Below are 24250 nucleotides of genomic sequence, written 5' to 3'. Positions count from 1 at the left end.
GTCATCTGTGCACCCTAAGTCCTGGCAGTCTTCCTACCATCTACATCATCAGATCACAGAGGCAGGAAAAAACAGAAACTGTTCCATCAGCTAAAGGGAGAAGCAGAGATGGGCAGATAGGACAGCAGGCACTCTTAGGAAGTGGCTGTATTCCAGATCAGATTATTTGCTCATCTATCTTCTTTCTATGTAAAAAGGTAAAGGTAAAGGGACCCCTGACCGTTAGGTCCAGTCGTGGACAACTCTGGGGTTGCGGCACTCATCTCGCTTTACTGGCCAAGGGAGCCAGCGTACAGCTTCCAGGTCATGTGGCCAGCATGACTAAGCCACTTCTGGCGAACCAGAGCAGCACACAGAAATGCCGTTTACCTTCCTGCCGGAGCAGTACCTATTTATCTACTTGCACTTTGACATGCTTTCGAACTGCTAGGTTGGCAGGAGCAGGGACTGAGCAATGGGAGCTCACCCCATCGCGTGGATTCGAACTGCCGACCTTCCGATCAGCAAGCCCACGTCTATGTACACATGACCAAAAAAGAGAAAATGCAGCCTCTTCCCAAAGCAGGTGGGTAGAACTCTTCACCATGGGTGCATTTGACAAATGGGTGCATTTATATCCAATCTTTTTCTCTAAGAAGTTCAAGGTGGCCTACAAGGTTCTTCTCCCCTTCCTCATGTAACCCCCCACAACAACCCTGCGCGGTAGGTCAGGCTGAGAGGCAGTGACTGGGTCAAAGCCACCCAGTGAACTTCATGGCTGAGTGGGAATTTGAACCCTGGTCTCCCAAGGTCCTAGTCTGACACTCTAACCATTATAACCCCACCACAATAGTGTTTGGGCTTTTGGAAGAGATCCTCAGCATGCAGAGCACTTTTCAGCCCAGACAGCATGCAGAAACACAAAGCTTTTCCAAAATGTAGTAGCCACCGAATCCACTGGGTATTGGACTCCTGTGGTCAGCCTCATCCTGCTCCATTCCCATCAGTGACAGCAAAAAACAGCTCTATGTTCATGGCATTTGGACTGTGGCGGGGCAGGGGGGGGGAGAGAGCTGTTCTAATTATTCCACACATCTAAAAGGTGCTTTCCAAAGAAGTGAGATACATTCTTTTTTTGTTCTGTAGCACATATGCACACACGCACACAACGCTTTCAGTAACACCCGAGGATTAAGGCCTCCATGCCGGTCACAAGGGAGGATTAAGTCATAATGCACATGTCTGGCTGGTGTTTGCACAGAATTATTTGCTGCCTGACATCAGGTCTGGGCTGAAGAATGAACAAGGTCTGGAGATAAAACCTGCACACACTCCCTTGCAGCCAGACAGCTACATAACCTCACCCTGAACTTGTGTCAGTGATTAGAGAAAGAAGAATAGCAGTATTTCAGATTCCAAAATGGAAAGCAGCCAACAGGAGGCAGTAAGGAGCTTAGCAAGGTGCATGGTATGTGTGTCTTCTTACAACTGACCATATCCAAAAGAAAAGCCTGCAGTTATCCTTTACTGTGTTGAAAAGTGAAATATGAGATGAACAGGTGGGGGGTGGAGTCAGAGTAACCAAAAACTGGACTTTATAAACTCCACCACCCTATGCAATATCCTAGGGTTGCCATATTCCGAAAAGTGAAAATCTGGACAAAGTTGTTGAGCCCCCTTCCTTGCCATACGACCAGGTTTTCCCAGACATTCTACCGATTTAGTGAAAATCCGCCCACACGTCATTCTGCTGTTCCCAGACATGTCCAGGAAAATCTGGATGTATGGCAACCCGAAATATCCCTTCAAAATCAAGGAATATGTTTAGCAAATGCAGCTTAAAAGGACTTGTGCTATCATTAGGAATACCACCATGATGCACCTCCTTTTTTGCTTATGTCGTAGTAGAGTATGGACTGTACAGTATAAATGAATCCATTCCAGCCCTATAGATCAACAGAGGCTTTCGGTTATCTCCACAATAAAGAGAGATTTCTTCAGTCTGCTATAGATCACCAGGGTGGGGGGAATGTGTGTCACATTTAATGTAGCCTGGGGGAAAGCAGAAGTGGCATCTTACAGCACAGCAGCAATGCTACATATCGATAGGGACAAATCGATGCATGACCTCAAACCCTAAACACAGAGGGCAGCTGTAGCATCTGTGCTTGGCAGCACTTTAAGGAGCATTGGTACTGTATATTCACTTGAGCACCAAACATTTGAGTGGAGAAGGTAACTACGGCAATGCAAAAGCCACTCATGTGGATTTTTGTATCAACAAAGAGTGATCTGTTTCATTACGGGGCAAAGCAGTTACGAGCAATCATAGCAGCAGGGTGCCCTGTGCACATTCATTTTGAAACATTAATGCATATTTTAAAGCTCCTGCATCCTTTCAGTATTATTTGATTCAAATTCAAGCACATATTTCTGTTCAGACTTCCGATTATACTTCATCTAACTCCCCCTGTCCTGACAAAACACTGCCAAACTTGGCATGGCTCCACTTGCCTATATCAGGTGGATAGTTCACACAGTGTCTTCTGTCTCCAAGATGACTGCTTGGTGGTGGTATGGCAGATAGTCTTCATGCAATGGCTGCTGCAATCTGCGCCATGGCAGACTGTCTTGCATGTTACAGCTACTATACAGGGACTATGTCCTGCAACCTCTGTGAAGTGAGGCGTTCAGATTTAAACTGCTCCTCAGAACACAGAATCTATCCTCTTCAGTTTGAGGGTCGCTGTTATCCCTTCTTCATTTCCAAGCCATTTCGAGACCACTTACTCCTACTATTTGGTTACCATGGGAACTCAGAAAGCAAACATGGCTGCCATAATGAATCTACAGCAAGGTCAGAAGGCTTCAGGGACCAATGCTTGTGAAATGCATGAGACCACACCAGGTCAAAGCCCGTGGTCTATAAAGACTGGCCAGCCCTTGACAGGCTATGTATTTAGCTGGAAATGAGTGGTAACTGGTGATACCAGATCATAAGCAGACGTGACGAAACCATCCAGGGGCTTGTTTCCTTGTTTTTAAACCAGCCAAGCCAGTTCTTTTAATGCCCAACTTATATTTATTTTAATGGCCTGTTCCATGAGGCTGCTTTAAAGCAAGGGACACACCTTAGCAGCAGTCTGGCAGCAAATTTGGGTTTTACACTTACCAAAAATTGCACAGAACTGTTCAGTGTTCCAAGATCCAAAACCTGAAAGTAATTCTGGCTTATATATTTTCATAACAAGAAATAGGCAAACTGTCCAGGTGATAGCCAACATCTGCACTGAATCCACATGCAGGATTCTCTAAAACCAAAGACAGTCCAAGGACAGAAAAATATCACAGCAGGTTTTTATTACTTAATCTGAATAAAAACATACCCTTATTTCATGAATAATGAACGGTCCAGAAACATGATAATCAGATACATTTTTAATGGCACGATGAACAACATAACACTACATGAACAATACGACACACCTGCTTCTTTGTTCCTTAGCCCAATGAATCAGTAATATCTACGCACAACTGAGGGGAAATGAAGGAAGCCATTTTGTGCCATGCACATCAAAGCAGTACTCAGACCCACAATCTTTTTGAAATATCATTGGCTCAGTTACTTTAATCATTTAGCCTCTGTATTTTTTGGCACACCTTAATAAAGCAATAATAATAATACACAATGTTGAGTTTTTTACATCACATAATGTACTCTGAAGCCAGTCATTTTGTGGTCCAATCTCTCCACCCACCCACAAAAACACAGTCTGAACTCTTTCAGGTTTGGAATCAACTGTTGAAAAAAAAATAAAGGGGAAATTATCATTTTTTCAAAACAGATCAAAACAAAGAACACCATGTTTTTTCACTGATAATCATAACATGCCAGAAAATATTCAAAGGGAAATCTAAAACTAGTTGTTAAATGGATGGCAACTGAGCTTAGTTAAGGTTACTCACCACTGCCCTCTGTTGGATAGTCTTTGTTAGAAGTAGAGTCCAGTAGACGCCATATTGTAAATGTTTCTGGGAGATTCTCCTTCAACTTAAGCATGGAGCATTAAGCATGTGTGCTTGTCAGCGAGCTGAATGCTGCTGTTTTCCTAGGTGGCTTCAGATTTGCTGAACTATATTATTATTGGGCTTAAATAGTTTGGCAGGCTGCCTGCTACTGGGACAGCAATTGCTTGAAAGCCATTTGTCACACAGCTTGCTCTGTCCTTATTTTACTTTTCTCAAGGCGGAAGAAAGCCTTTCCATCATAGCTGCAGAATTACAAGGAACTGGGAGGGAGGAGGGGGGCAAACGTACCTCCGTCCTCTTTAGTAACCTCCCTTCCCCCACAAGATAATATTCTCCCCTGTCGAGGATGCCATGCATTGCAAGCCCCAGATGGGAAAATTAGTTCTGACAGTTCTAAGCCTATTTGGGAAACAGGAGGTAATTAATTCAGATTCCACCCCCCTCATCTGTATGAAAAACATCTTACTCTTCCTATGGGGCTCATTCTGCCTCCATTTCAACCAACTGCTAGAACAGAAAACCAATGGGGGTTCATTAATACTAGGCCACAGACCAACATGCACAATAACAAACTCTGCATGACAACCTTTCTCCCAGCCAAAAGCATGCACCCGATGAATCTGACCTCCCCTAACTACCCATAAGGATGTTTGCTCAAGACCTATTAGGCTCTTGCATTTTCCCCCCAGATAAAATGATATTTGGGATCCTGCCATGCAGTTCTCTTAAGCTGGGTTTCACAAGACTGACCCCTTAGTTCCAAAGACTTTGAATTAAAGTATCCCAAATTTACACCATTTTCTTGTATTGCCTCCTTTTCTGCTACTTTAAAGGTGACAGCCATTTTGTGAATGGCCACATTCCCATGGCAGCCATTTTGTGAACAACTTTCCTCCCCACTGCATCCAGCTTTGTGGTAGGGTCCATGTCCCTTCATCATAAATCCATATGTGGCCATGAACCTACAAACAGAACGTATCACCACAGACTTAATCAAATCCTCAAGGAGAGTGTGGCCTTATTTCTGTCCTCCTTCCTGTAGTGTTTGAGACAGAACCTGCCATACTGTTTCACTGGTCTCTGGATTATACAGTCATTATAACCACCATCTGGCACAGAATATGCCAAGCCTAGTAAAGTTCTGAGAGATAAATAACAGGCTTGAAGCTTTCTGGGTCAAGGGATGGATGTCATTTTCAGAGATCACACAAGTTTTCAGTCACATACACACACATGCTAAAGTTAAGTCAGATTTCAAAATGTGCTCTGAAGAACTCTGGGGTTCCTTGGAACCAGATTATCAAGGCTCTCCAACAAGTAGATCGGTGATGGTGGACAAAAGTCTATTGTCCACCATTACTGTTCCCTTCAGCATGTGCAGACACATTGTCAGCAATTGTACATGGCACATTCTCAGTTCATGTGGGGCAATACTGAGGCCTAAGAATTCTGGCCAGTGGCTGACCTGAACAATCACTCAACCCACCACAATCCTTTATCATAAGCAAAGGATTCATCAGGTGCCCTGCACAGCTTCCTCAACAGAAAGGTGGAAAGTCTGAAAATCATCAGTGTACCATTTGACTCCCGAAACCATTCAAAAACTTCTGATTGGCTGCAGGAGCTTCCTGCACTCAATCGGAAGCCGCATCTGATGTTTGGCTTCCGAAAAACGTTCACAAACCAGAACACTTCCAGGTTTGCAGCGTTCGGGAGCCGATTTGTTCGGGAGCCAAGCTATTCAAGAACCAAGGTACCACTGTACAACATGGGAAATGTCAGCTAATGCGCAAATGTATTTTTTCCCTTTCTGATGAGAGATGATAAAAACACACACACACACAATAGTTTTGATGTTTAAAAAGACAATAGTCCTACAACAGAAACACTACCTTGAGAAAGAATTTCTGGATCCTACAAGAAAATTCCCATTATAATGCAAATAAGGTGATCTGGAAAAGCCCCTAAATCTAGTTCTCTGCACTCATTTCAAAGGGTGCTTCCAGACAGCTGCTCTTTTGGAACAGGGTTCAATCACATAATGGCAAATTCAGGTTGCACAATTAAAGCTGATCTGGAGCTCCTGTGCAATAAATCTGCTTCCCCTGAAGATCAGACTTTTTCCAGTAAGAAAAGTGATGTGCAGTGGTGGAGTTTGGGCTCTCAAATTTCAGTGATGCCCTGTGCGACACTAAAATTCATGCTCCCTTCTACAGCATTGTTGTGGTGCCCCCTGCAGTGCGGCCCCCACTGAAACTGAACCAGTCACATGCCACCCTAAAAACCACCTCTGTGGTGAGAAAATGTACTGGGAAGTGTGCGATAACACTTGCTGTGGCAGACCTTCTAGCATCCCCACACACAAACCAGAATGAATACTCATTAAATAGGCAACATTGTCTAATCACCCTATCAGCTCAACAAATGGGTTGTCTGGAGTTCTCAGAAACATCAAAAAGAAGATGCCTCCTTGGCTCAGAGAAATCCTGTTTGTCAAAAAGATAAGCATCCCTTTCTTCAGATACCAGAGAAATTCAATTTTCTCTCCTGGCCACATTGAAGCAGCTTGTAACAACCAAAAATCCTTTATCCTAAGAATTGCAGCCTATGCCATTCTGCCACTCTGAGCCTTAAAATCTGCATTAGGGTCTTGTTTTTTGTCCCATTGTGAGTTATATCTGATTGACTGGAATCAGGGAGAGGGCTTCCTATGTGGTATACCACAGCTATAGAATATGCTCCCTGGGAAAGTCCATCAGGTTACTTTCTTTCCCTTTTCAGATGGTGTCTGAAGTCATCTTTATTCCAGAAGGTGTCTGATGACCATGTCTACTATTTTTATTGGGGGGTTGTTTTTTGCTGGCTTTTAATACGGCCATTTAATTTGTTTTTATGTTGCATTTCATTGATTTTTTTTAAGTAAGGTATATTAAAAATCATTTGAAAAGTGCATAACTTAAAAAAAAAAAACAGAAAAGAATTCTCCCTAATAACAATTCAAAAAGATATGCTCTCAACTGGAGGCCAGCAGTTTCCAAGTTTAGTCAATGCCCATAAGCTGCACCCCACAAAACACTGACTTATGACACTGACATATTAAAAGAGTGCTTCTCAAACCTGATTTTTTTGCAGTGGCTGCCTAGGTGGTCACTGCACACTCAGCAGTTCCAAATAAGTCTACAAAAAAATACAAAAACTAGCTTACACCCCCCAAAAAGTGTTAAGAGCTTCTCTGCCCACATACCTATATTAACCAGTTGTGGCACATCATACCCTGCAAATGGGGTGAGGTGGGAAGGAACTACTGTCTTCCAATTTATCCAAGGTCCCTTGCCTGATTGCCTGTGGTGAGTAAAATATAGCCTCTAGGCCAGAAGTTTTCAATCTTTTTGAGTCCACGGCTCCCTTGACCAAGTACATTCTTTCTACAGCACCCCTATGGGGATCAGGAGCCCAGTTATGTCAGCCCTTGCCTGCAGAGCTGGCAGCCTCTCACCCTTTTTTGAACACCCTCCTTTGTGTAGGATTCCCTCAGCCTGCGCTTCTCCGGTCCTTGAGAGTCCTCTGTGCAGCTACCCCCCTCACCCCAAAGAGAAGTGCCTCCTCACAGCGCCCCACAGAGGCCTGGGCAGAGGATTCCCCCAGCCTTAGTGGCCCAACAGAGACTGGCCAAAGGTGAATGTGAAGCCAACACCTTACCATGGAAGGCAGCAGTGGCGGCAGCAGGGCTGCTGCAATGAACAACTGTGGAAGCCTTTGGGAGGCAGAGACTCAAGAGAGCATTAGAGGAGGGAGGGAAGGAAAGAGGGACAGAGGCCAGTGTTACCTGCAGCACCCCTGACCGTCATTCAAGGCACCCCAGGGTGCCACAGCACGCTGGTTGAAAACCACTGCTTTAGGCAATCATAGAAGTGCCTGTTTTCAAGCACAGTGTATGAAAAGCTATTGTGTGATATACCTGGCAGAGAGATAAAAAAACAACAACATTGTTCTCCTACCCAGGGCTATCAACTCAGCTTCTTTCCACAGCATTAAAATTCATTCAGACACCATAACACCCCAAAACATCAGGATTTAATTGACCTGATTATGCATGTTAGACAGATAACATCTGAAGAATCTGAACATGTTTACCGGGCTTTAACAGCTGCATAATAAAAAGAATTTACTGTATCATAGGCTGGAGCTGACTTCCTGCATGCTGTATTAACACAGATGCATTCATTGGCCTGTTGGAGCTGTGATCCACAAAGCAGTTACTTGAATATCCATGCATTTATACCCTCATCCAGACTAAATATATTACAAGCCGCATCAGTATTACTGATACCAAGTAACAGTTTTAGGACTGGAGTGTTAATATGCATAACGGAACTAAATCAGCTTATCAGTGCTCAACTGGTTTGTGTAGTAGGCTGTGTCAGCTTGCTAAGGGTCTCTAATAATAGAAGATATGAATTATTGGAGCTGTTTTATGATGATGATGATGATGATGATGATGCTAAAAGCAAGGGATCAAACTGGTTTCTGTTGGTGATGCAAGGAAGAAAAGGGAGTAGACAACCCGAAGGGTAGGATTTAAGCCTCAAACTCCATTGATTGTAGCATGTCTAGGCTACAATCTGAGCAAAGCATGTCTCTAAGTCAGACTAGACCCAACACAGTGAGCAAGCAAAGAAATTGATTTGTTCACCCTATATAGTGTAATTGGAGGTAAAGAGGAAACCACTTGTGTCTTCTATGCATGAACCCAAAGCTTGGCACCAGGATCTCATGTCAAGAAGAGGAACAGAACTGGAATCCTACATCAAAATCAAATAATTACCAGATGACGCTCAAGGAGCTTCTATTGATCTGCCCATTTTCAAGGCAGCTCAATTTCCTGCAGTATCTTGTTGATGCTACTGGCAGTGGCAGCTATTTGGCAGAGAAAAATCAAAGGGTCAGGAGCCACACTTTCCGATGTGAATTAAGACACCAAAATTAGATTAGGTGCCTGTCTGCATTGGACCTGTCCCAGCTCCAGTTACATTGCCATAAGTGGGAATTGTGCCTGTCCTCTTGTGTCCAGGCATGGGTGTGCAACGAAAGCACAAGTGGACAGCGACAACAGCCAAATATGTGCTGGCATTACGTTACCCATATCTCATTCTGAAGGATCAGAGAGAGAGATTTATAAAAACCAGACACACACAGGATTCATGTCCACACTAGGGAGATAAACTGCACAGAGACCCTTACTAGCATCTGAAAAATGATGCCTGTAACAGATTTTCAAGCAAAAAATGCAAGGCCAAGTTTAGAGCAGCTGGATGCAGCTCCTTAATCTGGAAGTGGGCTCTCGCTTGAGCGTTTGAATATAGCACCTTTGATAAATGGAAGGCAGCATTAATGCATTACCACTCAAGGGACCTAGTTCTGCCAAGAAAACAGAGCGCTCTCTCCATCCCTGTTATGTCATGCATTCGCTGCTCCTTAAGAGGAGGAAACACCAATTTCCCTCCTTGCTCTGACAAACCCGAAGCCCTGGCAGCCCATCCAGAAAACAACATGAAACACACACTGTATCTGGGTTTTTTTTAATGTTACTGGCTACACAAAGCAGGCCTCACTCACAGTGTCTGAGAAGCGCTTTTGATGGGGATTACTCCCAGGTAAGTGTGCACAGGGTTGCAACCTTCATCTTTTAGCAGTGTACCCCATCCTCTAAAACCAGTCAACCAAACAAAAACTCCCAACAGTTTGGTTGACTGTTTTTAAGTCGCTTTGGGTGCCCTGAGCAAGATGAAGCATCTAAAAATAATAATAAATAATAATAATTGACAGGGATTTTATGCCATGCTCTTTTTTTTTTTTTTTTGTCTCTTCTTTTACTTTATTTCTCCCCACCTCTTGTGTGTTACAGATGCCTCTCTCCAGCAGAAGCCTTGCAAAGGGAATGACAGCTTGCCCACCCTGATCTTGGAGCAAGCTGATGGGCATCCTTTATGGCCATCCTTTGCTAGCATTGGCTGCCGAGATCCCCCCCCCCTCCTTTCCTCCCACTCTGCTTGCTTCCCAGAGTTGGATCCCCAACACTGATGGGATGTCAAAACCTATTGAGGGAGATAGACAAGCGTTCTGGGGGTGGGGTGGGGGGTAGCCATAGTACCTGGAGGCACAGCATTGCCTCTCAGTACACCCCCCACCAAAAACAAAAAAGGCCCATACACCCTTGGGCCATGAGAGCTGCTCAGCACAGGCACACAACCCCTTTAGCAGGCAGACTGCATGCCCAGCAGCAACACACGCACCCTGGCACGTTCAGCTCAGGCTCTGCCAGCCCAGGCAGGCTCAGGAGCATTCCCGGCACGCCACAGCAGGATGTCCATCCGAGGCAGAAAGGGAGGCGGTGTCAGGAGAGGGGCTGCAAGGCAAGCTACCCAGAGCTGCTGCCTCTCTTTCATCCCTCCACCCCCACCCCCCATTTTCCCCCCTCCTGCAAGAAGCCTGAAGCTGGAGGTTCTTTGTCATTGCCCTGGCTCTCGGCAGCATCCTCCATGAAGCCCCGGCGCTGCGTGCCGCACCTGTCCAAGGCTGCCCGGCTGCCTGGGCGCGCGGCGCAAGCAGGCTGCCGCTCTCGGAGGAGCTGGAGAGGCGGAACAAGGGAGAGACACTCACCGTGCAATGGCTCCGGGCGGCTCGCCTCCGGGTGGGCAGATTCCAAGCCATGGCGATGACCTGCTGCTGCTGCTGCTGCTCGCTTCGAGCCAGGACTCTCGTCTCCTCCTCCTCCTTTCTCCTCCTGCCCGGCTGGAGCAGAAGCCTTCGTTCGGATGGATCCCTCACTCGTCCTCCTCTCCCGCTAGCCGCTCCTCACCATCTCTCCCCCCGCGACCACCATTCATCACCAGGGCTCGCCAAGAGCGAGCAGAAGGGGGAAGAGCGAGGAGGAGATGCTGATGCTGCTGCCGCCGAATCCGGCATCCTTCCCCAGGAGCCCGAGCTGGGCATGCTCCATGCGCTCTCCGGGGGGATTTAAACGTCACGTGACGCCCGAGCTGTCATTTAGCGCAAGGAGTAAATAGTACCCGAGTGGGGGGTTAACCCTTCCCTAGCCGGGGAGGGAAAGGTGCTGTGTCAGCGGGGCGCACGCGACCCCCACCTACCCACCCCCGATCGTGCGCGCGCGCGCGCACACACACACACACACAGAGCTGGGTCTGGGGAGGGCTCTGGGGCGGAGGACTGGCGCATTGTTGGAGCCCTGGGGCTTGGGCGATGCGGAGGACCCCTTTGCGCACCCAAAAGTCCAGACATCTTTTGGAAATGTGAGGTTAGCAATAGCAAGCAAATGCGGACTCCGTGGTCTTTTTCTCCCCTCCTCCCCACTGCTTCCCAATCCCACCCCACCAAAACGAGGGACTCGAACCACGGACCACCGAGGGAGATCACTGTAGCAATGCAGCTGCGGTCCCTGGGCACACGCCATACATTTAAAGCGCGCGCACATACACCCCCAAAATAGAATACTGGGAACTGTAGTTTGTGAAGGGTGCTGGGAACTGCAGCTCTGTGAGGCTACAGTGCCCAGGGTTGGGGGGGGGGGTTGCTTTAAATTATACTGCATACACAGCCACAGTCTTTCTGCTTCTGTCTTCACACGCACCACCGATGCTCACCCTCTTTTCATTCACTCTCAGAAACTAAGGCATGGCTGCTCCGCTGCACAACTTCTCTTCCCTCTCTCCTCTTCCATATCTGGGGGTCTTGCTGCTTCTTTCCTCCCTTCAAGTCAGTGTCCAGCCATGGCAGGGAGACAGAGACGCAGAACTGGATTCACGGGGCCCGGCAAAGGCTCCTCCAAGGAGCAGATCACGGTAGCCGGCTCTTCCGGGCAGATGCTGCTGCGTCGTTTAGGGAGGGAAGCGGGTTCAGCCATCTTTTCAATACGTTCCATACAGGAGGGGCAGAAACCCAGTCTGTGGGGGTGGGGGTAGTCTTCGTAAAGGAATTGCCCTCCTGTAGCTTTCCTTCACGACTGTCCCTGAAGATTTTCCGCAAAGGGCTGTAGCACCATACAGTCCCCTTTCACCGATATGCGCACGCACACACTGAATGAATAAGGCAGCTAAGAGTTGCATGCTCAATCCCCAAGTTGCAATCAAGGTATTCAGTCCAGAGAAACTAACCCCTGATCCCAGGAAAATATAATAAGAGAAGAGACAGTGCTGTATTACCGAGAGAAACCTGCTCCCAGCTCCGGAAATGGGCTGTGATGAACAAGGGGCATTGAGGGCACTTCGCAGCACAGGCTTCTGCCTGGTTAGTCAGAAGTAACTCCTGCTCTATTCAATGGGACTTACTCTCTCAGGTAGGTATATATACACAGTGTATTAAACCCTTAACTTCCTGAGTCTCAAATCCCCCAAGGGCACCAGGATTAACAGCAGCTGTGAGGGTTTGTGTGGCACATGGTACCTGTGAATTGTACACCCATGGGGCAAATCGCAGTTGGAGAAGAGGGTGCCCAGAAGGGTCCCACCTCCCTTACCTTTTGTGCCTCTTCTTTTAGCTACTTTCATTACAAGTCTACAAAGGGTGGCGGCATCATATGGCTAAAGTTCAGATCAAGAGTAGGGATTGCAGATTGCATTAAGGGCCATCTCCCCCACCCCAGCCAATAACAAACACTGTAAGGTAAAGGGCCATTAGGTCCAGTCGTGACCGACTCTGGGGTTGCGGCGCTCATCTCGCTTTATTGGCCGAGGGAGCTGGCGTACAGCTTCCGGGTCATGTGGCCAGCATGACTAAGCCGTTTCTGGCAGACCAGAGCAGCGCACAGAAACACCGTTTACCTTCCCGTCGGAGCGGTACCTATTTATCTACTTGCATTTTGACGTGCTTTCGAACTGCTAAGTTGACAGGAGCAGGGACCGAGCAACGGGAGCTCGCCCCATCGCGGGGATTCGAACCACCTTCTGATCGGCAAGTCCTAGGCTCTGTGGTTTAACCCACAGCACCACCCATGTCCCCAAACAATGGGGAGTACTTTAATAGGACATATAGCATTCAGGAGTGATTAAAAGCCACCAGCTCCAACCACAGCATAGTCTGGTCCAAATCAGTTTGAACACACTCACCCCAGCTGTTAAAAAGAAGACCATGAGAAATCTTGTTCACGGGTCTCCCATGTCAAGTCTAGTTTAACTCTCACAGTTCTCTGGCAACCCTCACCCCACGCTGGCACTCCTCAGAGAGAAGGTTGCACAATAGGATACTGTGCCAATATTTGGGACTCCTAACTGCTTCGTTATAGCAAGGGGTTTAGGTAACTATGTGAATTTAACAAGATTTTGTGTTTTCCGCAGAACTTTATATTTTGGTAACGGAAGACCAGGGACTCTTCCAGCATGCAGGATTTAAGGTTGCAATCCTATTCGCCACTTATCTGGAAGTAAGCCCCATTGGATTCAGCTGACCTGATTAGATCTGCATAGGCTTGCACCAGACATCCATTTGTAATGTGAATGCGAAACCGAACATTCAGTTGCCGCTTCAGGAAATAGTTTGGTGAAATTTGAGCCTGGCCCCCTCACTGGACAGTCCCTTTAAGCAGAAAAAGCCAGGGCTTGGGTGTTCTGTACAATGTGTATAGGGCCCACCTTTTGGAATGGTGAGCCCTACACTGACTAGCTAGCATCTCAATTTCATTAATAATAATAAAAAACCATTTTCCTGTGCTTTACGTCCCACATAAACACTCACGCATCAAGTATGTCACAGTGGCCTTGGAGACCAGAGTTCAAATGTCAAGGGCTGGAAAACAGTTAAGCCTCTTAGAGGGTGTAAAGAAAAGCTGTTGTTTATTTTTATTTATATACCGTATATCTATAGCTATAGCTATAGACACACACACTTTGCTGCCTAAGACAAATGACAAGATAGTGCCCTGCCCTGTCCCTCCAAACATGCACGTACAGAAGACAACTGGGTTTTTCCACAGCAGTGGAGGGACAGCATTCTCTGCTGTATTGGAAGGCAGCAGGCTGGTCAAATAAACACAGGGCAGGTTGTAGGCACACCCAGGTATGTCCTGGAACACTTTATGGATGCTGCCCACCCCACTCCACCCCCAGCATCTGCTGCCTGAGGCAACCACCTTACTCTGCCCAGTCCTTTTTCTGGGGGTACTCAAGGGTACACAGTACCAGCACTCTTTTTCTAGAAGAAAAGCACTGACTGCCTAATATTGCAAGACTGGCTGTCCAGCCTTGATATGCAGCTCCTCTGTGGGTAAATTTGGTCTCAGACCACCAAGTGCATGTTTTCCAATAGGTATTACAGAAACATTAAGGGCCTTTTCCTTAATGGTTTTGGGGTTTTTTTGTTTGGCAGATGTATTCTGCAACATGTCATTGATACATTAGTGGTGGGCCATCCACACATCATGCCACATTGTTAGTTGTTTTGGCAGCGTTCCCCAATGTTATTGCATTATTGCCACCCAGAGGGACACCCTTTCATTACACTGCAAGAAATGCAGGCCAAAAATTAATCCTGAACATTTGCAATATAAAAAGTTTAAAGGATTTGAGCAGGACGTTATAGAACATGCACCAAGTACAAATGGAGTATGTCTGCCCTGAAGCCTTTGCAGGCATAAACAGCGTTGACAACAGGCCTGTGTATAACTGCCCTGATACCATTATGAGCACAAATCATGAGGAATGTCCAAAGATGTCTGGAGGGGCTATGAGAAGAGCTGCAGGTTCAGTTACAAAGAGAGATCCTTCAGAATGGGGTATCTGTCTGTGGCTGGCATCTAGCTGCTCTTTCTGAATGGGCAGAGCTGGCGCCACAGATGGTACAGGGTTGGGAGGGGTCACAGGAAGGAAAAATAACCACTCTTGAGCCTCTAATCCCCTCAAAGCTTTAGGGGATGATGGGAGTGGATTGGCTTTCACTGGAGGCTTTGCTCCATTGCGCCCCATATTGCCAAGCCACTCCCACACAACAGATAGGATGCAGCCAGGAATTAACTCCCTCCCTGCCCACTTGGCTCTTAAACACAGCCAAAGCAAGCTTCGGGCAACCATGCTTGAGAGGAGGAGGAGGAGGAGGAGGAGGAGGAGGAGGAGGAGGAGGAGGAGAGAGAAACAGGCCTTGTTTTGCATGCTACCCAAGGCTGCCAAAGGGGTCTCAAAAAAAATAGAAGCAAAGCTTTTCACTTAAAAAATCACGACAGAATGGGCATCACTTAGTGCAAACTTCTTTACTGCAGAACAATCCAAACTGTGGCCCAGTTCATGTATAACATCAAGCTATTGCTCAGCACAAATATAGAAATCTGTTGCTGCCCGAGACAAATGACAAGGTAGCATCCTGTCCTGGTGTTTACTCACAGTAAAAATCATAACAGTGCTTTGCTCATCCCCTGATCCTGCTGCCACTGCAGTTTCCAAAGCTAGACCCCAGTTTGGCTTAGAACTAAATCTGAACCAAAGGTCATGGTTTGTTTCACTTCTGACAAACCATGAGCTGTGTAGCCAAGGTTTGCTCCTGGTTATTTGCTTGAAGTTTGTCTGCAAAAGACAACCCATGATTCTGGGTTCAGACATAATGCTGCTAAGCCTAACCATGGGTTAGCTCCAGGCAGCAACAGAACCAAGGAAAGGAGCAAAGCAGCCATGATTTTTATTTTGTTTTTATTTATTTATTTATTCTGTATTCGCACTTAGCCATGGTTTGGCTTAGAGATATGTGTGAACAGTTTTAGCAGCTGTGTTGGTTTGTCCCCTGTGAGGGTGGGGAAGGAACACAGAGGAAAAGAGATATTTCTTCTCTACAATTTTGAGGTGTCCTTGTGTATTATCTCACCAAATAATGAGGGGAACATTACTATATACATCAAGTGAAGGTAAATAACAGTTTTTGCTCACATTGGTTAGAGCTGTTGAATGGATTCCAATATGGGGTTAGGTTCTAAATCCAAGGAATTCATTCTGTGTTTAAGAACCTTTGGTTATGATAAATCAGGAGCTTGGATCCAGACTGAGCTGCAATCCTACATATACATTTACCTGGGAGCAAGTCCCATTTAACTCAATGGGACTTGCTTCTAAGTTGACACTGATAGCAGGTATAGGGCACCTTTGGCTGCCAATATGTTGCTGAACTACAACTCCCATGCCCTCCATACCTGTTTTCTAGAGTAGTAGTAGCAACATAGTACATGTTAGTGACTCTTCCTTAGTTTTGCACTCACAATCACTATCAATTTACAGTGGTACCTCAGATTAAGTACTTAATTCGTTCCGGAGGTCCGTTCTTAACCTGAAACTGTTCTTAACCTGACGCACCACTTTAGCTAATGGGGGCCTCCTGCTGCTGCCGCGCTGCCAGAGCACAATTTCTGTTCTTATCCTGAAGCAAAGTTCTTAACCTGAAGTACTATTTCTGGGTTAGCGGAGTCTGTAACCTGAAGCGTATGTAACCCAAGGCACCACTGTACTCTGATACTCAGTGTGGTTTGAGTATTGACTGGTGGAAGGCCAGGGTTCAAATCTCCACTCAGCCGTGAAACTCACTGGGGGAACCTTGAGCCAGTCACTACCGCCCAGCCTATCTTACCTCACAGGGTTGTTGTGCTAATCAAAACAGGAAGGAACCATGTATTCATGCCACTTTGAGCTCTTTGAAGGAAAGGTGGCATATAAGTGCAATAAAGGATAAACTAAGTATCCTGAGTCATTTAATCTGGCATAAACAGAAAGATCTTAGACATACTCAAGAAAAGAGCAGCACATAGTATACCGATTCTGCACAATAAACACCGTAGCAAAAGTTGGTCGCTGAACACTTTCTGCTCTAGACAAGTGACAGAAAGTCAATGACCCAACCACTCTTTTTGTATAAATTGTGAGCTTTGGCACCACCTTGTGGAAAATTACTTCACATGTAGAGAGATCAAGAACATGAAGACACTACTCTGGAATGCAAACAAATGTATTTTATACTACTGCTCTGGAAACTGAACAAGGTCTTTTATGAGCTCTGCAGAAGAATACATGAACTCCCTGACATAAAGCCAGCTGGCTCCGGGGAGGAATGTAGCAGCCAAAATAGGTTCCAGAAGGGAAGGCCATGGAGAATGCAGGCCGGACAAGATGTTAAAATGTATTTATCTTAATTCATACAGTGTATTTCTACACAAAGCACCCAACGTGGTTAACCACAATAAAAATATGTTAACCAGCCTACCTATAACAAATAAACCAGGGGTAGACAGTGAGATGTCCTCCAGCCACTGTGTACTACCACTCCCATCGTCCTTGGACAATAGTCATGGTGGCTGGGTCTGATGGGAATTGTAGTCCAAAACATCTGGAGGGCACCATCTTGGCTCCCCTTGCAATAAGAAAAGAGAGGAGATGAACCCCTTCAGTGCTAAAACAACAAACAGCACTGGATGAAGTAGGACCATCATCTTGGCTTATCCTAAAAATTAGCAACTAACTTACTTGATAAAAAAGATTGCTCCATTTGACATGGTGTCCATCTCCCAGCCTTTGGGCATCTCTGAAAAAAACAATGACAAAAGTTGGCATGAGTCACTCATTAGAAGTGGGGAACTCTTGGTTTGACGGGGGGGCAGGGAGGCCCCCATGTTAGTCACTATAGGGGTGGCATTATGAAGGAGGAAGACCTATATACAGTGGTACCTCCAGTTACATATGCTTCAGGTTACATACACTTCAGGTTACAGACTCCGCTAACCCAGAAATAGTACCTCGGGTTAAGAACTTTGCTTCAGGATGAGAACAGAAGTTGTGCTCTGGCGGCGCGGCAGCAGCAGGAGGCCCCATCAGCTAAAGTGGTACCTCAGGTTAAGAACAGTTTCAGGTTAAGAACGGACCTCCGGAACGAATTAAGTACTTAACCTGAGGTACCACTGGCCGGCAGCATAGCAGTTCTACACACTGAGGGGCAAACTAAATGTTCTGCAAGAGATCCAGAGTTGGATCACCTGAATTATTTTAATTTTTCAAAAAGCAATTGATTTGGATTAGGTAGGTTTGCCATATTTCAACAGAGGACTCCTTCAAATAGAGGCTTGCCCTTGGTAAAAATAAGACACATGACAACCGTGCCTTGGAAAAATCTATATAGGGTGGGATATAATGAATCACCATAGAACAGCATCAGCTGTTGTTGAGGGTGTGATTGTGTGTGTGTGTTTTGTTACTGTTTCACCTCAAGTGTACTAGAATTTGTTAATATTTCAAAAAAATTGCTCTCCTCCACCCTCAACACATATTAATTTGAAATGGTGTTCCTGACTGGACCCAAAACTCAAATGTAGGCTGCCTGTCTTCAGGGCAGAGTTTTAGTTCAGGAGAGTCTTCTGTAGAATAAAATTTGAAAAGGGTAGTATGGCTATGTTTTCCCCCACCCCCAACTTTCACAGTTTATATTTGAAAGGACAGCCACAGGTGAACCCTGGGGAGGGAGGGAGTGGGATCCTCGATGAAAGAGGCCTTCCTGTCTGACAACTCTTCGGCTTCCCAATTACAAACCTGATTTTCAGCTGTGTGGAATGTTGCATCTCAGGAAATTTCACCTGAAACCGACCCATCTCCTCCCAAATCACGCGCTGGCCTTTGACTTTCAAAATGGTACACCAGAGTATCTCTTCTTATATTCTGCTCCCTTCGAAACCAGGAGCAGGGAACTTGTAGCCCTCCAGGTGTTGGTGGGGCCATAACTTCCATTATCTCCTGCTGGGGCTTATGGGAATTACAGCCAAATAAGCTCTGAGACCATCTTGGCTGTGAGTCCTGGAAGACCTTTTCCCACCTGGCCTGGGAGGGCGGGGACCTGACTGACTCCAGCTGCAAAAGCTGAGGCTGCTAAACAGACCCTTGGGCTGGGGTACTGTTTAGACGAGTTTTGTTGGCGGAGGATTGGTGCTGTTAGATACACAAAAAAGTAATATCACTATCTGCTAAGTGTACATAACATTGTGCCATAAATTGTGGTTTCTCAAATGAGTATTGGATTGTTTTTATTTTGATTATATATTTTGTGGTTTTGCATTCTGGTTTTGTTCTGCAAGCTGCCCTGAGATATATAGGGCGGTATATAAATTCAGCAGCAAATAAATTCACTGCATGCAGACATCAGGGACTTTTTGAGACTGGGTGGTGCAGTGGTTCAGATATCTGATGAGGACTAAGGGGGACCCAGATTTAAACCCCAACTCGGCCATAAAGCTCGCTGGGCAATCGGGGGTCATTCACTGTTCCTCATCCTATTTGTTGGGTTATTGTGAAGATAAAATGGGGGTGGAGTGGGAGAGAGAGCAAGAACCACAAACACTGCCAGAGCTTCTTGCAGGGAATTCCAGAATGATTTTATATTTTACTACTGCTACTAATAATAATATCATCACTATTGATGCATGGAGGAGGAAAAGGAAGCAGGCAATAAAAAAATAGAAAGGCTTCTTACAATGTCATTCATTACAAAGTGCAGGCTGTTAACAGGCAAGCCCCATTGGATTCCTCCAACCATATTGGGATGCTTGAATCTTCCTTCCTCTGTTGTGGCTTGTAAAACTGATGGAAAGCTCAATTCGTTTTTTACATCCATGCCAGCAGCTTTAATGCTCCTCTCAGTCCACGTACAGGCAAGCAAGATTTTTATTTGCAGCCAGCTTCACCTTACAGCACTCCACTCCCATAAGCTGAACCCAGTACACTCTAGTATCTGTGTCTGTCTGATTCTGGATATTGCATGAGACTTTTAAAACGTTTGTCACTGAAGGGTATTTCAAAGGTCATGGAGACACTTGTGGACGGAATGTGCATTTTAACCATACTATCTGTCTTTCCTCAATACATTCAGCACTAAACAGCAAAGTTAATCTTTCTCAACAGAACTTTTAAAACTGGAAAAATCATGGCATCGCTACAGAGAAAGTCCTTCTCCTGCATCAGCTGCTTGCAGATTCACCTCACCCAAAGTAGAGTCATTTACACTGAATAATGGACATCTTCTTTTTTTTTGAGGGTGTTATGTACCTATGTCCTGATGCACCTCCAGGTATAGATCATAAATCTCAGTTTGATGCACACAAAATAAAGCTGTTATCCCTGCATAAGCAAGTGGCATTTATTGAACCAATGTTAATCGGTTTCACCTTGGATTCCCACTATTTCCCAGCACTTCTCTGAAAGAAACATCAGATACTATTCTAACACAAATAGTGTTGGCCAAGAGATGTTCTGTCAGTGAGAAGAAGGGAGGATAATTATCAACAGAAGACGACAACTATTGCATTGGAAGTAATAGCATCTCCTTACCTGACCAAGTAAAATGGCCACTCTGGACGGGACAACCACTGCCTGGGTGTGTCCAGCAAGTAGATTTTGTTTCATCACTGCAAAGGGCAAAACAATCACACTTAGAAAGTTTAAGGATTATCACCATATTCAAGAAGCATCCACAACCCAAGGGCCAAGATTAATCCAGATTGCTACACTTTGGTATACAGGAGAGCATTCATAGTAGGGTAGACTTAAGGCTGACTTTGCAGTGGCCACCAGAAGGAGAAATACAGCTGTACAGCTCAATAAAATGTGCCACGTGTGGGCTCCCTGACTTTAAACTCTGTCATGTTTGCCAAAGGTTAAGCCATAGACTGGCAGTCTGCTGTGTGGCAGGGAGGAGGAGAACATCACCCAAGTCACCTTGAAATGCCTGAAGGGCAAGGGAAAAGGTATCCCATATACAAAGAGTGAATTCATTATGGAAGTGTGGAACCTTACATAGCAAAAATGGCATAATCTACACACAAGAGGGAACTACCACAGGGAGAGCAATGGGGGTTGAGCATGCTTAGTGGGCACAGGATGCTGATTTGGCTGATGAAAAAAAGATGAAAAAATTGTGTGATGGTAGAATGGAATAGGGACGCGGGTGGCGCTGTGGGTTAAAGCCTCAGTGTCTAAGGCTTGCCGATCGAAAGGTCGGCGGTTCGAATCCCCGCGGCGGGGTGCGCTCCCGCTGTTCGGTCCCAGCGCCTGCCAACCTAGCAGTTCGAAAGCACCCCTGGGTGCAAGTAGATAAATAGGGACCGCTTACTAGCGGGAAGGTAAACAGCGTTTCCGTGTGCGGCTCTGGCTCGCCAGAGCAGCGATGTCACGCTGGCCACGTGACCCGGAAGTGTCTTCGGACAGCGCTGGCCCTTGGCCTCTTTGAGTGAGATGGGCGCACAACCCTAGAGTCTGTCAAGACTGGCCCGTACGGGCAGGGGTACCTTTACCTTTACTTTAGAATGGAATATCCTGGAAAAGAACTGAACAGACCACTCCATACTGCAACATTTTGGTCAAGTTTCCACTTGCAATAGTAATATTTAATTTAGATACAGCTTTATAATGTTTAATTTTTTACATATTCTGTATTCTCAGTACAGTGGTACCTCGGGTTACATACGCTTAAGGTTACAGACGCTTCAGGTTACAGACTCCGCTAACCCAAAAATAGTACCTCGGGTTAAGAACTTTGCTTCAGGATGAGAACAGAAATCGTGCTCCAGCGGCGCAGCGGCAGTGGGAGGCCCCATTAGCTAAAGTGGTGCTTCAGGTTAAGAACAGTTTCAGGTTAAGAATAGACCTCCGGAATGAATTAAGTACTTAACCCGAGGTACCACTGTAATCCTGACAACAAGCTTGCAAGGTAGGTCAGCTTTGTCATCCCTGTGTTGCAGACGTCAGGGCAGAAGCGGAGAAAAAGTTGTTTGCCCAACGCCACCTAGTGATCTTGTGACAGAAACCAGATTTGAACTGGGGACTTCCTGGTTCACAGCTTAGTTCATGGGACGCCGTCTGGGAGACGAGAAACAGCAGCCTGAGAATCCTGCAGCAGCAGGTAAGGAACATTTCACAAGCTGGGCTAAGGACATTTTTAAATTTTATTTTACTATGAAATGCTGATGAACATCAGTGATGCAGTACAGAAAACAGGGAAGAGCCAGCAGGTTCTCCCCAATGAAAGTTTTGTAGTCAGATCATATAAACAGAAATTCAAAATGCAGTTGTAATCCTAAAAGGCATTTACAATCACATGCTTAGAATTGATGGAACTTGCTTCCAAGTGATTGTGCTGAGGATCAGGCTGCAAGTATTCATGTTTCTTTTTCATAATTTTATTGTTCTCTCTTTTTTGCAAACTTTTTGAGGATTTCTACCAACAAGTGGCCTATGACCCCTTGCTCTGTGCAGTGACTTAAAACCCAATCCTGCCCTTCTCTTGTGCGAACTGTTAGCATTCTTTCGGATTGTCTCTCCACAAACACACATGCCATTCCCACCAAAGAATTGGCCCAGAAGTCTATGCACCTGCACCTGGCACAAACGGGGACTCCTCCAACCATCCACAGCTGCAGGAAAACCACAAACAACAACAGAGCAAGAACTGAACGTACTTGATAAAGAAGATTCTCCCGTCTCTGCAAACTCCATAAGTCCACCTGCCAGGCAGGTCGAGCCAGTCAATGTCCTCGGTGGCCATAAAGCCCTTTCCACTCACTGCAAAATCCACCAAGAACAGGGAAGAAAAAGAGCCAAAACTGCTCCCCTCTTTACCCCTGCACCCCTGCTTTCAGCAGGAAGGGACAGTGGCTGGGGGTGTCTAGTCAAGAGAGCACAGATACCCAGCCCACCTGAGCCAGTCCCACCAGGATGCAGGCTGCCCAGCCCTTCCACAGAAACTCTTGTTTTTGCTGCAAATAGCCCAGGAGGGAGGAAAAACACAGCTGGCTGGTTAACCCTTCCAAGGTCCGCTTGTTGATCTTCCACCAAAAACCTGGAGCACCACAGGGTCCTCTCCAGCAGCAGCAGCAGCAGCAAGGGCAGACATGCTAAAACTGCCTGACTGTTTGAGAAGGCAGTTTCTTTCCTCCACTGCCTACTCAATCTAATTACCACAAATTAACTCTGGGTGAGGAGTGAGGGAGTTCTGCAAACTGAGTCCCGTGTCTGTGGTTCTCGCCTTCAAAAGCGGGAGGCATCTTCTGTCTCACCGTAGTCATCAATTAGAGCTTATTCACCAGGAAAGGTGGGGTTTGAGAACTTCCCCTCCATGGAGGGAGGGAGGGAGGGAGGGAGGGAGGGAGGGAGGAGGAAGAGGTCATAAGTGCCTGCTTATCACCAGGGGCATGCGTTCCAAGCTCTCTTACCACAACCGGGAAGGGAGAATGACAGCCTCACTAGTACACTTAATCCAGGAGAAGAAGAAACCTGGCCACTAGTGGAGCAAGGCACAACCAAGTGGCCAGACTGCTTTGCTGAAGCATCATCACAGATCACAGGTGTCTGCTCCCCTGCTTAGACTGGCACAAACCAGTTTGCCCAGAGCTACTGGAATATGGCCCAGGTGTGGGTGAAGATGTCCAGTAAACACACAGCACGGTGGTGTTTGTTTTTGTTTCAAAATGATGCTTAATTGTAAGATTATAGCTCTTTCAACAGACAGCCATGTGGTTAAGGTCAAATTCACACCATCCATTTAAAGCATGTGGCCTTCCCCCAAGGAATATTGGAAACTGTAGTCTACTCCTCACAGAGGTATAATTTCCAGCACTCTTAGCAAACCATAGTTTCCAGGATTCTTTAGGGGAAAGCCATGTGCTTGAAACATGCTTTAAATATATGGTATGTGCTTCCAGACTGGTGGCACCCAACACAACCCCTTCATTGCTCTTTGCACAACATTTGCAGGGAGGTTTAGCACACTGGTAACAGCGTGGAAGCACCCTCAGCTCACCTGAACACGTCATTTTAAAAATGCATTTAGAAATGTGTGCTAAATTACATTTGCAATTAAGTACCATTACAGATTACCACAGAACTTTAAACATTTTTAAAGCATGTATTACCAGAGTTACCAGAATTCAGAAAAGAACACTCCCCCCCCCCCCCGCATGCCTGACATGGTTTCGTTCCATTTAATAGCTGCGCAACAGACAGAGCAGACTAGCAATGGGCATTTTTTTCCAGTATGGAAAAAATGTAGCAGTGGGGTAAGAACATCAAAAGTTCAATTTCTGCCTGTACTGCTGCTGTTGCAGGCTTCTAGAAGAATAAATGAGTTACTCTAGATCAGGAGTTGTCAACCTGGTCCCTAACACCCACTTGTGGGCATTTCAGGATTCTAGGTGGGCGGTAGGGGGTTCTATGGCACAAGCTGAATCCTC

General features: G+C 46.0%; 1 protein-coding gene across 20 annotated transcripts in view; it reads right to left on the bottom strand.

Annotated features, from left to right (window-relative positions):
* Window positions 1–23041, bottom strand: part of PLEKHA6 (pleckstrin homology domain containing A6) — a 195331-nt gene extending 172290 nt beyond the window's left edge. For 4 of the 20 annotated variants that reach the window (XM_083445507.1, XM_083445474.1, XM_083445478.1 and 1 more), the window contains exons 1-3: window positions 22481–23039; window positions 20355–20431; window positions 17511–17568 (exon numbers count right to left, since the gene is read on the bottom strand). In XM_083445507.1, coding sequence (XP_083301633.1) covers window positions 17511–17568; window positions 20355–20431; window positions 22481–22566 — 221 coding nt within the window. In that variant the 5' untranslated portion in view covers window positions 22567–23039. Of the gene's footprint in view, window positions 1–10668; window positions 11034–11669; window positions 11696–17510; window positions 17569–20354; window positions 20432–22480 lie in introns of those variants that run through there. The other 16 variants (XM_083445484.1, XM_083445479.1, XM_083445506.1 and 13 more) reach the window with 9 other exon arrangements.
* Window positions 23042–24250: the final 1209 nt, after the last annotated feature.

This window comes from Podarcis tiliguerta, assembly GCF_965153285.1.
Source record: "Podarcis tiliguerta genome assembly, chromosome: 6".
Lineage (NCBI taxonomy): Eukaryota > Metazoa > Chordata > Lepidosauria > Squamata > Lacertidae > Podarcis > Podarcis tiliguerta.
This window is presented reverse-complemented; position numbering and strand designations above follow the sequence as displayed.